At 37.7% G+C, this 16,054-nt stretch overlaps 1 protein-coding gene across 1 annotated transcript in view; it reads right to left on the reverse strand.

Moving 5' to 3' along the window:
- Positions 1-1,605: 1,605 nt before the first annotated feature.
- The window catches only part of COL12A1 (collagen type XII alpha 1 chain), a 155,637-nt gene continuing 141,188 nt past the window's right edge, over positions 1,606-16,054 (reverse strand). The window contains exons 59-66 of the mRNA XM_043999289.1: positions 14,986-15,039; positions 13,101-13,172; positions 7,377-7,412; positions 7,203-7,269; positions 6,883-7,071; positions 5,850-5,918; positions 4,115-4,285; positions 1,606-1,811 (exon numbers count right to left, since the gene is read on the reverse strand). Of these exons, the coding sequence (XP_043855224.1) occupies positions 1,627-1,811; positions 4,115-4,285; positions 5,850-5,918; positions 6,883-7,071; positions 7,203-7,269; positions 7,377-7,412; positions 13,101-13,172; positions 14,986-15,039 (843 nt within the window). The 3' untranslated portion in view covers positions 1,606-1,626. The remainder of the gene's footprint in view (positions 1,812-4,114; positions 4,286-5,849; positions 5,919-6,882; positions 7,072-7,202; positions 7,270-7,376; positions 7,413-13,100; positions 13,173-14,985; positions 15,040-16,054) is intronic.

Here is a 16,054-nt window from a genome sequence, read left to right on the forward strand (position 1 = left end):
GCCATTAAGTCATTGTGGCTAATGACATTGGAAAGAAGCCTTATCTATTCAGGAAATGCCCAGAAAGAAACTTTTATTATTAAGATAAGACCCCCTGGGATCCTTCTAGGGCAACCTAAGAGAGATTTGACCATCTCTTTCAGCCTTCCTGATGAAGGAACTCAACATCAGGGTGACCTGACAATAAGAAACCAACCTAAAGCCAATCAGGATTCTGGGGATGCAAAGGAAGTAGGACAGTCAGAAGTCCAACCAGACTGACATGTAAGTTCAGAGGAAAAGTGCTGTCACCAGGTCTAAAAATCTGCACCAAGAATATAACATGTTTTGTCCATTGCCTGGCAGGGGAATAATTACATAAGTAATTAAGTGGCTTGTTTGAGAATATCTACTTGTTTGGGAGTAACCTAGGCTACCTATCTGTTTTTTTCAACCAGCCCACACTTCGTTTACATTCCTAATAAAGCCTTTGGAATCTCTTGGTGGTTTTTTTGTTTTTGTTTTTGTTTCATTTGGTATTCATAGCTCTCACTTTATTTGACTGAGCCATAGCATAAAAGCTCTAAAAATATTAACATAATTTAAAATGTAAGAGGAGCAAAAGGAATTTCTAGCCATTTCCAAGGACTACAATCTATTTGTGGCAGTACTATTATGAAGAATTAAGAAGATCCCATCCAAGAATCAACAGACCATGTCAAATTTTCAGTAGTTTTATTGAAAAATGCCTCTTTTGTTTCAGAAATAAATAATATAAGGCAGTGAAATTCACAATTTGCAGTTAAAATATAAAAGCAGCAATTCTATTTCCATAGTCTTGCAAACATTTTCCAACTGCTTCTGATAACTAGGAAACATTATATTCTGAAAAAAAATCCATACTAAATATACAACACAAACATGCAATTCTGTCTCTGCAGGATTGTCTGCAATTTGGCATAAATGTTAATGTGTCTAAATCAAGGAGATTTAAGGCATTATAAAACTGCACCCAGTTGATACAATGGTTTCAGCTACATTGCTTAAGGTTTGTGGTTGGTAAAGGAGATGTATAAGAGCAGTATATGCCCTAAAAATATAACTGAAGAGAGAAAAATAAGATAAATAATGGCAATGGAGTGGCTTTTTGTTTTGTTTTGTTTTGTTTTGTTTTTATTAGGGCAGTAACATGAATTGTGAAGTGACTAAATTGTAGATAAGCATTTGGAAGGGGAAACAGCCCAAGAAAAAGGACTAAAATCAAGACTGCCCTCCCCAACTCTGTAGCAGCTACAAGCTTGGAGACTTGATTTTTTTTTTTTCATTTTCATTGCTGCACTGGGCTAGCTAAACATCAAATTCAAACCAGTATCTGCAAAGCAAAGTATTTTACAAGCATTTCAAAAGTAAACCTATTTCTACAGATCCCATCCCGCCTATGACACAACCTGCAGAAGCATGGTGCTGGACAGTAATGGGGGTGTGTTTCATCATCTGGAAATGCTGAAAAGGAAATATCACAGAAGAGGGGCACATTCTGTCAGCCCTGCAAAAGTGAACACGACCCAAATGAACATCCCACCATCCCAGCCCACCCCACCCATCCCCACCCCACCTCCCCCTGCATCAAGAAAAGAAAGACGGATTTCATGGTCTTATTTTCCTCGGTTTCCTCGATAATGATCTTTTCCGGCGCATCTGGGGAGGGTATCCTTCTGGTGGCATATCAGCTCCATAGTCCTCATACTCATCTGCTCTCGTTTCTGGCTCCATTGGTACTATGAAGGGCTCACGCTCAGGGAGATAGGGTCCACTTTCAGGCACATAAGGCTCTGGTTGAAAATAGTTGTCCGATTCAACGTTATAGTTAAGTCACGATTTGGAAGTCACATGCATAGCAACAGGTCTATAGCCTCCCACGCCATGTTAATCCAGTCTTAATTTCAAAACCATAAATATATAAGTTAAGTTTTCTGATTACTTCCATTTTCACAAAGAATTTGGGGGTGATAAAAATAATGAAAAGGCTTTAACAAGAAACCTTTTTGTTAATGTTGTTTTTATGATCCAGCAGATTATAATACAATCATTGCACAAAACACCTGGAGAGGGCCATGGCCCTAGGGCCCAATGCACTGTAAACGTAATAGTACCTGGACAGGTATTTCAGTAGGTACCAAAATAGCTATTCATGGTATTCGAAACCATCAGTTCAAAAGAACAACTTGGCCATGTTAGGGGAAGTTTGATTGGCATCTAAACACTGAACTCTTGAGGTCAAAAACAACTGTACAAATTAGCTATCACCAGGGATTAATATACAGTACACATCATTTTCAGGTGCTGTTCCTCATATCAGATTGAGTTACAGCTGGTGGTCAAGGAACACCAATGACTACAGCAAAACAGAAAAGAAGTAGTTATTTAAAAAAACAAAAACAAAAACAAAAACAAAAAAACCTTTGGTATGGAAGATGGCAATTACAGGACCCAAACAAGATTACATATACAAAAGAAGGCACATGCCCTGACTCAGATACGTTGCTAATAAGCAAGAGACTAAGAGTTTTCCTACAGTGTTATTCTGGCAGACAGCAAGCAGCAGGCTTTGGTGCAGAAGCTTTTTTATAGAAATGTTAAGTGTTTTTAGTGACAGGATCCCATACAAATCATTTACAAGCCACAATTAGTTTATTATTTACAGAAGACATTTCTCTTTGACCAGGTTAAATAGTTTGTTTTCCTCGAAATGGCGTTACTTCCACTGGTTAGTAGTTTTATGTGCCTCCTTCAGAAACGAGGCTTCAGTTGGTTGTGTTTGTTTGAACTACCATCTGCAGTTGTTGTCTACTTTACGATTGAAATGCAACAGTAATAAGTGGACACCGCTGTCCTTTCTTTCTCATTCAAGAGTTAGTATATAGAGTCTCCCCTTTTTATGATGCCAACGCGGTTCATTAACCATATCTGTGATGACATTTCCATACAGACTCATTTCCTAATAAGCACGTGCGCAAACATCTCAGAAACAGGATTTTCATGTATTCAAACTGTAAGCAGCACTGGCGACTTAGAAAATTTGTTAGCCGGAACCTGAAACAGGTCAAAGATGATAGTTTTTAAAAGTTGAATTGCTGTGCAAAAAAAATTAACATATCTACTTTCATTCATCTCAATATACAATGGTTAAAGTATATCTATATATCTATATAATTTTTATAGAATTGCTCTTTGTCAACAGTAATGAGGCATATAGAAGATTAATTTCTCTCATTGACATCAAATTAAATTAGAACATTATACTGTACAAAAATACATTTTTTGAGATCTATCACTATTTGGATTTATATATATATATATACTTATTACATAGATATATAGATATTCATCTAGTCATGCACTATTTGGTAGTGGCAAACAATATCCAACAGCTATATCATTTTTACTACTTGTGAGATGCTTTCAGGCAAACCAGTGAAAAAGTTCACAAAACCACACTTGACCTTTAATGTCTTTTGAGTCGAACTGTCCTGCCCAAACCAGGCATGATTGCCTCTTGTGGTCAGTCCTCCAACCCCTCACCCCCACGCATGTTGCTTTTTAAAAATAATGGACCTATCTGGACCTATAGTATAATTGGCTTTCACTCATGGGTAGTGTGGGATGGTGAATTATTTTCAGTTGTCTGCATCAGGTTATAAGATATTTTACTAACAATTCTGAATCCATGTACTAATTTTGTATAAATAATCCTGACATTCTATGATTAGAGCTGACAAGTATGCCCCCTTTTCCTACCAATAGAAAAAGAAGGGGGAAAAAAGAAAAGAAAAATTCTTAACTGTGATGTTTTAAACCCTGTGCTGTGAAAGACTAGTGTTATTGGTGATCAGGGGATGAGGGGTGGGGGATACAGGGAGAAGAAAAAAATGGCCCCTTAAATCCTCACAGTAAAATAAATTCTTACTCCTCTAGGAAGTTAAAGAAAACACTTTTCTTTCTCATAATCAAGCTGCATGGCTAAAAGAATCAGATCTTGAGTTATCTTTAAATCAAGCTAACCTGCCATCCTAGTATTTCTGTGACTACTACCTCATTAAACTGATTGCAGATTCCTAAAATAACAACCACATACCTGGGTATCCTTGACCATTGTAAGGGATGCTGGCACACTGGGATGAATCACAGTATCCAGGTGGACCAATTGGACCCCGGATACCTGAATTTCCAGGACGACCAGGGGGACCAGGGGGACCTCTTGAGCCTGTAGATCCTGGTGGACCCATTCTGGATTCTCCTTGTGGACCTAGTTTGAAATTTACATGAATATACCTCTCCCTCTCCCTCTCCCTCCCTCCTGAAGTAGCCTAATGAAAATGTATCTGGCACTTTTACTGTCTAGACAATACACTAGTATATGGTAAGAAAATATTTCCGTATGAAACCACCAGAGTGAACCAAAAATGTGATGGGACCTCCTTGCCAATGACTCATCAAGAGTTGCTTCCCAGAACATGGTCATTTTAAGGCCTCTATTCACAGAAAATTGATTTGGCCAGATTAGGGGCAAACTACAAACATCAATGAATGTTCTAGTTTGATCTTTTTCTCTTTATGATATGAGTATCTCAAGGGAAACAACTCTATCAGACAACCATATTGGATTGTAATTAAAACTACTCAGGAGTACATAATTCTCCATTTCAACGGCTGCAAGATACATGAGGTAATGTTGTTTTTGGACTACATTGTATTACAGTGAATAGGAACATAATGAGGAACCAAATGAGACTCCAATTTATTTCAAACTTTTCATAGATGTTATAATTTTAAAATTATGTTTAACTCGGTCAGCTGAAGGCAACAACACTGGGACCATTAATCATTACAGCCTAGATGTTGATGAAGAATCAGTGAATGAAATCTTATGGCTGGTAGCACAAGCATTTGAGAGGGAACATCTTCTCTAGGAATGCCAGATTGTGCAATGGAATGAACACAGTCTGGAGACAGAGGTTTGTTCAGTCGCTTCAGTCATGTCCAGTTCTTTGTGACCCCATTTGGGGTTTTCTTGGCAAAAATACTGGAGTGGTCTGCCATTTCCTTCTTCAGCTTATTTTACAGATGAGGAAACTGAGGCCAACAGAGTTAAGTGACTGGCCCAGGGTCACATAGCTACTAAGTAGGCCAGATTTGAACTCATGAAGATGAGTCTTCCTGACTCCAGGCCAGGTACTCTATTCACTGTGCCACTCAGCTGTTCCGGAGGTAGAGGATCTGAATTCAAATCATAGCTTGGCCCCCTTATTACATACCTGTATAACCTTGAGCAAACCACTTAACCTGTCTTTGCCTTAATTTTCTCATCTGTAAAATGAGAGGGTTGGACTAGATGACTTCTGAAGTCCTTGGAGCTCTACATCTATGAATCCTATGAACATAATTCTGGCCATGATGCCAAACCAAAGTCAATATGATTTACCTAAAAATGGGAAGGCCAATCCTTCATATTACTGAGTATCATCACTTCATTGCTAAAATTGTATACAATGATTTATCATAGTGCTTTGCACATATTAGGTTCTTAAATCTTTTATTCATTTGACTTCATAAAATATAACTAAACTTCCCTTAAGATCACTCTTTATCTCTGTCCCTCTGTACATACACACACACACATACACACACACACATTAAAACACCAACTCTAAACTAGCCACATAAATAGCTCTTTAAGCAAAACATGATAAAATACATATAGTCCCATCTCCAATGTGTTAAAGGGACTGAATGGCTTGTGTGACTCTAAGAAAGTATGATCCAAGAAATTCTATTGTTACTTTCATATGTTTGAGGAGCAGCAAACCTACCAGGTGGTCCAGGCAAACCTCGAGGTCCTTGTGATCCAATGCCTCTTTCCCCCTTTTCCCCTGGTAATCCTACAAGATGAAAGAGATTAAGAATGAGATGGAAGAGGGGTAAATGATCTTCCACCTTAACTGCTAATATTTGGTTCAGATAATTTAGTTCCTTTGAGAAAAAAAAATCTAATTTTTCACAGAAGTCCAGTGTTTGGGCCAAATTCTTACTGGACCATTTGTATGTAGTCCCAGACCCACATCCAAGGACCAAATCTGGCCACAAGTCAGGGAAAATATTTTGAATTAAACAAACATGTCAAATGTATAAAACAGGAATTGAGATTTCTGTATAGTATTCCTTTCATGAAAGAAATTAAAATTTACTACCCACTTGCCCCCCTCAAGAAAAAAAGATTCAGGAACACTCATATACCAAGGCAATACTAAAATAACCACAGTTACACAAAAATCTAATTTTTACATAAAACAATAACTGCCATCTTAACAAAACAAAAATAGCTATTCAGCATCCGTGTAATTACTCAGAAATGTTTGAAATCAGATGTTTCCTTTCTTAAAAAATTATATGTATCTACCATGAAATCCAATTTAAACAAAAATGCAAGGACTACACCAGGTCCTGAATTGGAAGAACTTGCACTTGAAGCTAAAATGCTACCCTGAGGTCATTTGAGCTACTCATGGTCACACACCAATTAAAAAATTCATGTCTCTTACATGAATTTTCCAGGAGAGAGTTGCCCTGTTAACAAGAATTGTTTTCAGAAAAGCACTTGCCTTTGACTGAGCTAACCTGAAAACAGGCTCCTATAGTCTAAGATATATAGCTGTGTGATCTGAGATTTTGTCTTAAGACATGGGATTATCAGCAAAAGTATCTTTGCCAGGACTTCCAGAACATTCTGTTTAAAGAAGGATATGTAGTTTAATCCTTTCCAACCCTCTGTAAGCTACTCGGAGCCTTGCTTTTTGCCTTCTTCCTTTACCCTGATTAATCAGCAGAAATGCATTCATCACCCACCTCGATCCCCAGGTGGTCCCTGCAGCCCCGGAGTGCCTGGGAACCCTGGCCTCCCTCCAGGTCCAGGCTCTCCTCTTGCTCCCGCATTTCCTGGTGGGCCTGGTGGGCCAGGGGGTCCTGGCTGGTTGCGGTTTGAATGATAATCATTTGGAATCTGGTTCAGCATTTGATTGAACCGGCTCATCTGGCCTTTAATGGGAAAGAAGATATTGTCATTAAAAAAAATCATGGAAGCTTGGTCCTCTAAGGAAGAAACACAAGGGAAATTGTCTTTATTCATATCTGCCCTTCACACCCACTGGACACTCTCACTCATTTACCATTGATCAATTGTTCACAGACTTGTCTTGCAACTGCACGCATCATGTTCTGGGAAGCAATGTCTCCCTTAATAATGAAATAAGTGAGATCATTAGCATGGTGCTTTTATACTTTTAGACCACCAATGTTCTACACATTAAATAAGTGTAAATAAATCTTTAAATAATACTTACTCTATCACCTTTCTCTCCTTTCAATCCAGATGGGCCCTAAAGCAAATAATGTTTATAGTTATTTCAATTTAATAATAACTCACATTTATGTAGCACTTTTATTTCACATAAGACCTGTGGCAGCCAGCTGGCACAATAGGTAGAAAGCAGGATTTGGAGTCAGGAAGACATGATCTCATAATCCTACCTCTGAAATTTGCCAGCTGTGTGACCTTGGACAAGTCCCTTAACTTCTCTCACCATCAAAGACCTCATCTGTAAGATGAGGATGATAATAGCAGCTACCTCACAGAGAGGATCAGTGAAATAATGTTTGTAAAGTGATTTGAAAATATTACAGTGTTAGATAAATGTTAATTTTATTTCATTAGCACAGGAAACTTCAGATAGAGGAACTCCTTCTACCTGCTTCGCAGAGAGCCTTAGAGAGTTGGCTGAGGCACTAGAGGTTAAGTAACTTGCCCTGGGTATATGGTCAATGCTACTGAGTGTAGAACTTAAACCCAAGGTTTTCTGATTCCCCGACTGACTCCTTCTTTATTCACTGTGCCATGCTACCCTTTCATATAGTATTTTTTTTTAAGTGAGGCAATTGGGGTTAAGTGACTTGCCCAGGGTTACACAGCTAGTAAGTGTTAAGTGTCTGAGGCCGGATTTGAACTCAGGTACTCCTGACTCCAGGGCCGGTGCTCTATTCACTGCACCACCTAGCTGCCCCCATATAGTACTTTAAGGGTTAGAAAATATATTTTATCCTAATGTGTTTAGAAGGAAAGTAGTACAAGTGATTTATTATCCCATTTTACAGATGATAAAACAGGATCAGAGAGGGCAAACAACTTGCTCACAAACAGTTACAAAGCTTTAGTTGAGACTCAAAGCTAGCTCTTCTGACTGCAATCCCAGTGTTCTTTCCACTGTGCCAGGTGGTATAATGGATAGTGTTGGACTTAAAGAATCAGAAAGACCTCAGTTTAAAACCTGCCTCCAAAATTTATTATCCATGTGATCTGGAGCAAATCACTTAACCTCTCCACACTTCAGTTTCCTCATCTGTAAAATGGGGTTAATAATAGCACGTATTTCACAGGGTTGGTGTCAAGATCAGATGAGTTAAATATGTATAAAGTTCTTTGCGAACCATAAAGTGCCATATAGATGTTAGCAATGATGGTGATTCCACATTATTCTAAAAAATGGTCCGTTAAAAATTTTTGAATGGAGAGAAAAGACTAGATCTTATCTTAAATAATCTAGGACCTACATACCAGATCACATTATCCTTTTGTAACTTTCATGATTGCTTCTAAACATGTTAGCAGCATAATTCCTTTTTTGAGCTTTTGGCATTAGAAAGAATGGTCTTACTCTTCTTTTTCATCTTCCATATAACTGTTTTCATGAATTTCATGAACAGAAGTAAAAGCTATAATACTATGACTATATGAGCACTTCTTATTACATGCTATTCATCCTATCAACCAGGCAAAGAAATTTTAATGAATATTCTTATAAAGTTACATTTTATAGTACAATGGAAAAAGGCCCAGCACTGGAGACAAAGGACCTGGGTTCAAATGTCTTGTTTTCTCCCTGAATATAACCTTAGTCAAGTCACTTCATCTCTCTCACTCTTTTTTTTTGTGTGTGAGATAATTGGGGCTAAGTGACTTGCCCAGGGCCACGCAGCTAGTAAGTGTCAAGTGTCTGAGGTTGGATTTGAACTCTGGTCCTCCTGAATCCAGGGTGCTGTATCCACTGTGCCACCTAGCTGCTCCCTATCTCTTTCTCTCTCACTCTTAATGCCCTCATCTATGAAAGGAGGGGCTTGAATGAGATGGCCTCTTGTGTCCATTTTTGCTTTCAATCTATGATTATATGATCCTATAACGGTCTGTGTGTGTGTGTATACTATCTATCCTATAGTTCATTAGTATACCAAGAAGCAAAAGTCACAGGCTCAACCCCCGTAAGGCACAATTATCTTTGCTCTCTTCCATATTCATGGATTATACCTTTAACCCAAACATCTGTCATTCATGCCTTAGTCATAAAGAGAGCTTAATAAGAGAAGGTGGATCATTCAGAAAGGATCATCAGCACTACTAGAAAAACAATTCAGTGCCCAGTAAGCAAGGAATAACACTTTTATGGAAAAAGAGCAGGATGATGAGATATATATTTAGCTATCAAAATGTATTTAATTTTCTCCTATATGCATGACCCTGCATGAGGTATAGTAGGCACTGGCAGAGGATTTTTATACCATCATGAGAAGCTCTGGTCTCTGCTCTTGAGGAGTTTATCTCCAGGGCGCCAGCAATTATTGCTAGAAATCTAGGTCCCAGAAAATGGTGGTTGGGGATGACACAGAACCAACACTCAGGCTCTCTGACTGGGGGTGAGAGCTTCTCAAAATCAAGCATGGAATGACTGAGAGAAGTGCGACTAATTGATTGTTACAAGGCCTGCTAGGGCTTTGAAATGTGGTGGTAAATGTTTGCTAGAGTTGTAGTGCCAAGGAAGCACACCCCCGGAATCCAAGTTGCTTTAACTAAAGCATAGATCATTATGTCAAAGTCTTCCTTCAAGATCGAGAATATCCTAGCCAGCCAGAAAAGGGAAAAGTATTTCTTTCCACTTAGGTTATGACTCCAAATTGAATATCATCGTTTTTGGAAACTCCTCAACATCTGACATTGTTACAGTGCCTACATATGCCTCTGGTCCAATCTCATGCTATGTCTCTGAGTCACTTTGTCACTCTGATTACCTCAATGTGGAGAAGCAGAGTTCTTCCTCCTTGGCAATTGTCAGTAAAAATGGGTACCTAAAGCTGATCCCATGAATACAAGGGGGATACAAACAATCTTTTAAATGAAATAAGTAAACCTGAATTCTATCTTGCACATCCTTCTTATGCCACAGTTGACGGTCTTGCACAGAGAAATCTACTATGTTTTTGCACCGAATTGGGCCTTGACTCATTAAGAATAGCAAGGAACCATTATTACAAATGCTGAAACAGTGGTAGGAAGGCAAAGATAAAAGAATCAAGAATCAAGTCCTCTTGACTCTCTCCTTTGGCCTTGTTGTCCTAATTATGTCCCTCTCCTCACTCACCCTGCTTTGGCCCTTGGAAAGATGGGAAAGAAAAATATGAAAAATAGTATATGATATCTCTAGGAGAGATTCTACTCCACAGACCTGGAGAGCTGCTCTCCCTTCCTCAATCCTTCTTTCCTTACTCCTCTAAGGCACTAGACTTTTATAAACATCACTAACCCTTATGTAGGCAAAGCTGCATGATATAATAGAAAGAGTACTGTATTTAGAGTCAGGGGTCCTGGGTTCAAATCCCACCCTGTCCTTAGGAAAATCTCTTTGCCTAATTTGGGGGGGAGCAGGGCAATGAGGGTTAAGTGACTTGCCCAGGGTCACACAGCTAGTAAGTGTCAAATGTCTGAGGCTGGCTTTGAACTCAGATCCTGCTGAATCCAGGGCCAGTGCTTTATCCACTGTGCCACCTAGCTACCCCTGCCTAAATTTATTTTTAAGTTGAGGGACTTGGACTAGATTGTCTTTATGAACTTCTCCAGTTATTGATCAATGAAGAATGAAGATTGATTAGAACCACCTCCAAGATTTGGGTCTTTTAAGTTTTAATTTTTTAATTTAAAATTTTAATTAAAAAATCAGTTTTGTGCTCACAAGTCACTATGGCCTAAGATAAGCAGCAAATATGTCCTTTAATGTTTTAGCCCCAATAATAGAATTGCATAATATTATTCTCTCTAGATCACAGTAAAAGTGAACAAAATTTGTGAATTAAGCAGAAAGACTTAATGGGCTTTTGATTATAATGGTTAATGTCCTGATATGATCTGTTGTTAAAAACTACTGATGAGTTTAAATACAGTCTTCTAACTTACTCAGCAATCTTTCCATTATTACTACACATGCTTAATCCTATATTAACATGGCAAAATATTAAACATAACCTCATCATGATAATAAAATCACATTCTGTAAAGTTAATCTAGGGGCAGCTAGGTGGTACAGTAGATAAAGCACTGGCCCTGGATTCAGGAGGACCTGATTTCAAATCTGACCTCAGACACTTGACACGTACTAGCTGTGTGACCCTGGGCAAGTCACTTAACCCTCATTGCCCCACAAAAAACAAACAAACAAAATAAAGTTAATCTAACACTGAGCACTTATGGCCAATCTGGACAGTGAGTAGCATTACAAAATTTAGGAGGAAAGCTTCATTTTCTCAGCTTTGAAATTGGTATGATACTATATATTTTTTTTTGGTTCTTACCTAAGAATTCATCAGTGGAGGAAGTTTCTACCATGGAAACTCCCTCCACTGATGAAGATCAGCAATTCCTCCATAATTTATACTCTTGGAAAGTTGTCTGGGGCATTGTTTTGGGGTTTTTTTGGGGGGGTTATGGGGTTTTTTGGCGGGACAATAGGGTTAAGTGACTTGTCCAGGGTCACACAGCTATTAAGTGTCAAGTGTCTGAGGCCGGATTTGAACTCAGGTCCTCCTGAATCCAGAGCCGGTGCTTATCCACTGTGCCACCTAGCTGCCCCCTGGGGCATTGTTAAATTAAATACTTGACCATAATCATATAACCAATATGTGTCAAGGGCAGGAATTAAGCCCAGGCTTTTCTGACTCCACTGCCAGACCATTATAGACAATGCCGTGTTGCTAATATTTGCTTTAATAATTCTTATATTTTTAGAATAAGTTGCTATAATAAGTAATTGATTTAATCAAGGAGTAATTTGGCAGAATAAATAATAAGATCTCTGATTCTTTGGTATAGGTATGGCAATTCAGTTCTATGAAACAACACCTTTTGTAGATACCACATTTGCAGACAAAGATGGTATTGATCAGTCTATTGAGAAGAATTGGTCCCCTTTGCATATATTACTGAACTTGGCAGGTCCCATGCGAACCTCAAGATTAAGAATGAAGATATTTGTTCTAAAACACAGAGGAAAATGTCCAATTAGTCCGTCAAAACAAATGTCTAGCAAGGGAGAAAAAATTAGGTGGGAGCTAGGAAAATACAATATAATGTCCAATAGATGATAGTACATAAAAGTGAAATAATAGAAGTATGTAAATTCTTTACTCCTGGCAACAGTCTTCCAAAGTAAGTATTTATGAAATAGGAAAACAAATTCCAACCTAATGATAAACAGCAATGACTATATATAGCCCTTGAAATGACTTAAACTTATACCTTTGAAATGCTTCTGTCATAGACTTGAAATTTGCAAAGATTGGTGGGCCCTTTATCACTATCTAGTCTTTTACTGTCTTCAGAAGCATGCTGTCTTAAGTAGAAAGACTCGTTCTGCTGAGCTAGCTCTTGGTGTTTATACAGTGGAGAAATATGTGTGTTGGCATACACACACACACACACACACACACACACACACACACACACACACACACACACACACAAACCACTCTCCTTTTAATGAAAACCAAAGACCACAATTTCCATCCGAGAATATGTGTAACCACTCACAGAGATACTTTAGAAATGAAACGGTTGCAAATTAAGTCTGTGGGTTTAAACATGTGTTTCTTACAATGAAGCAGATAGGATAAATATTTCAAAGCCTAGCCAATAATTCTTATTATCAGAATTCATAATGGATTGATTCTAAACATTTGGGCTATTATCTTACTGGTCTCCCATGGTCTCCCGGTTTTCCTGGTTTTCCACTTGGACCTGTGACTCCTGGAGATCCTGGACTGCCCTAAAATAAAAGAAAAAATGGAGTGTTATGATGAGCAAATAACAACCCCATGTAAAATAAACTAATAGATTAAGTGCACATGACTACATATAGAATAGGAATAAAACAGTACTGTAAGATAATAGGAGAAGCACAGAATGACTTCATGCTTTCTGTTCTGGATAGTGCTGTTTTGAAATGATATTGTTTTAGATAGCTACACTTTCCCTTGGTTTGTAGAATAGAGTATTTCTAGCCAATTTGGCCATAAAATGAATTTCTCTAAACTAAGTTCTTTTTTTTCCCTACTCATTTCCATTTTTAAAAAAGTATCTGTTCTTCTAAGTTAAAAAAAGAAACTCCTAATGCACAGAGTTGAAAACTTTTAGTGAGGAAATGATTCAAAAGGGGGTCAACCTCAAAATACACTGGGTACTCTGATAGGGCTTCAGTCCTAAGTTATTTAGGAGTTAGGGACAATCCCTATCTAGTAGCTTATTTTTTTTTTCTTTGCCACACCTTCCTAATTCCTAAGCTTCCCTTACACATAATTCATTCCTAATTCCATCTACACCATGAGAATTTTTCCTATGGCTGATGATGCACCGACTTCACATTCACAACAACCAGAAATTTCCTTTTCTTTTGATTTGGATTTACTATGCCTAGCATAAATGGGCTGCAATATTGCTCATTACCAGTAGGTGCAGCCATATAACACATCAGGTACTGCAGCCTTCAATTTCTCTAAATTACAAGTTTTAAATTACACAAAGCAAATAAATGTCCTACTTCATCAATTTTGTAAATTTGAGTTTATGAAGAATGCAGGATCACTATACATATTAAATCTCTTCATTAGATGATATCAAAACACAAAAAGTTGGCTAAATGGCCTCTTAGGTATATTTTAGCTCTGAATTTATGATGCTATGATCCTACCAATTAAACCTCATTTGGTACAACTTTTTTTTTCTTTTTTTTTTAAGTGAGGCAATTAGGGTTAAGTGACTTGCCCAAGGTCACACAGCTAATAAGTGTTAAGTGTCTGAAGTTGGATTTGAACTCAGGTACTCCAGACTCCAGGGCCAGTGCTCTATACACTGCGCCACCTAGCTGCCCCTGGTACAATTTTTAACATTTTCATATTTTCTAGAACAAACACCCCAAAATATTCTTCATCTTTCTCTGGAAAGATTCTTCTCAGTCCAGGTTGACTTAATTGCGGTTTACTTAGAATAGAAAAGAATAAACTACAAGATTTCTAATTCAAAGGTTTTGTGCATTTTTTCCTAACAGTTGTAATTGATTTTTGCTGAATTCAATCATCATAAATATTAGTAGGAAGTAAAACATCCTTCCAAAATAAATGCCATTTGCATAGAAGAACATACCTTATAAATCAAATAAGGACATTTAAAAGACATTTTTCTAGTAAAATGCTAAATATATCTGGTATGTTTGAGTCCATTTTATATGAATTATGAACACTAAAAGGACATTAATCAAAGTTTTGGCTTCTCTTTCCATCTCAAATTCTAAACCTAGAGATTAGATATTATACAACAAAAAATCTAAATATCTCTTTTTCTGAAAGTTAAAAGTTTTTGTATATTTTAAAAGTCTGAATCATCTATTGAATCTGAAATTAATGTCATTTTAGTAGACCCTTCACACAGGCATTTTTTACACTAAATTTGACTTTTTATATAGTTTTGGTTTGTGCCACACTATATAGGAGAAATGTGCCACATTGCATAAGAGAAATCTCTACTAGGCAAGGTTCTCCAAACATTGTACAAAGTCATTTTAGGCCTGATGTGATCCTACTTACCGGTGGTCCAGGGGGTCCTCTGGGTCCCATTGCACCATCTTTTCCTGTAAAGCCCTATTTAAGAAATTAAAATAATTACAGGTAAATATAATCATGAAAATGAGAAAAGGGGAAGTTGATGCCAATGGCAGGCATAAAAATGGTTTTAGAAATAAGTGCTTTGTGCACATGCCTTTCAATTATGATGAAAGGAGACACAAAGACATGCTTTCCAAAATAATTTGCATATATTATAAAAGGTAAATCATAGCATCTGTTCCTTCTCCTTTGGGAATATTTTCCTTTGAATAATAAACATGCCACAAGAGGTCTAATCACACTACAGCAGTCAATGAGGCTATTCATTTTCTAAAGATAATTTGTTCATTTCCCTTCTGTTGTGGTCTGACATAGCCAAGAAGATCCTTTTCTACAAGTTATACAGATACAGACCAGTGCTGTAGACTGGGCCTAAGATCAGTCCTCTGGTAGTTTAAGTTTGATATTAGAACAAAATGAGGTACTTGTACATCATTCAAATTTACTTAGTCATATTAGGAGAAGGATACTCAAGGAGAGACCTAGAGGTTACCTGGAGTAGATTCAGATGAACAAAGCCACTTTGCTTGTTACCTATTACTCATTGTGATTCACCAGCCAAACACTCACAAATAGAAAAGACTGTACAGAGACACGACCTGACTCTTTGAGAGAGACACTATCCCACTCTCCCTCCCCCAGCTTCTCATGGATTCTTTTGTACACATGTGATGAGGAAGTGACATCAAGAGTCTGATCCCTTGGTCCCCTGGCTCAACCAAGTTTCAACGAATATCTCAATCCCTTTTAAAGATAAAATGGACTGATTTGCATAGGGGGAGGAATTAAGATATGATGACTCCTACAATAATCAGTAACCACCACAAAATAAGGGAAATGAGGTCAGAGGAATGGGCGGGAGGGTGGGGGGGGGTGGAATAAACATTAGGGAATTATAACAAAGGGAAAGAGATAGATACCATCACCACAGATGACAAGATCATAAGAAAAAATCTTTTCCCTTTTTTGTATCCATAGGACTGTTTCCTTC

The sequence above is a fragment of the Dromiciops gliroides genome, chromosome 4 (assembly GCF_019393635.1).
Source record: "Dromiciops gliroides isolate mDroGli1 chromosome 4, mDroGli1.pri, whole genome shotgun sequence".
Taxonomy (NCBI): domain Eukaryota; kingdom Metazoa; phylum Chordata; class Mammalia; order Microbiotheria; family Microbiotheriidae; genus Dromiciops; species Dromiciops gliroides.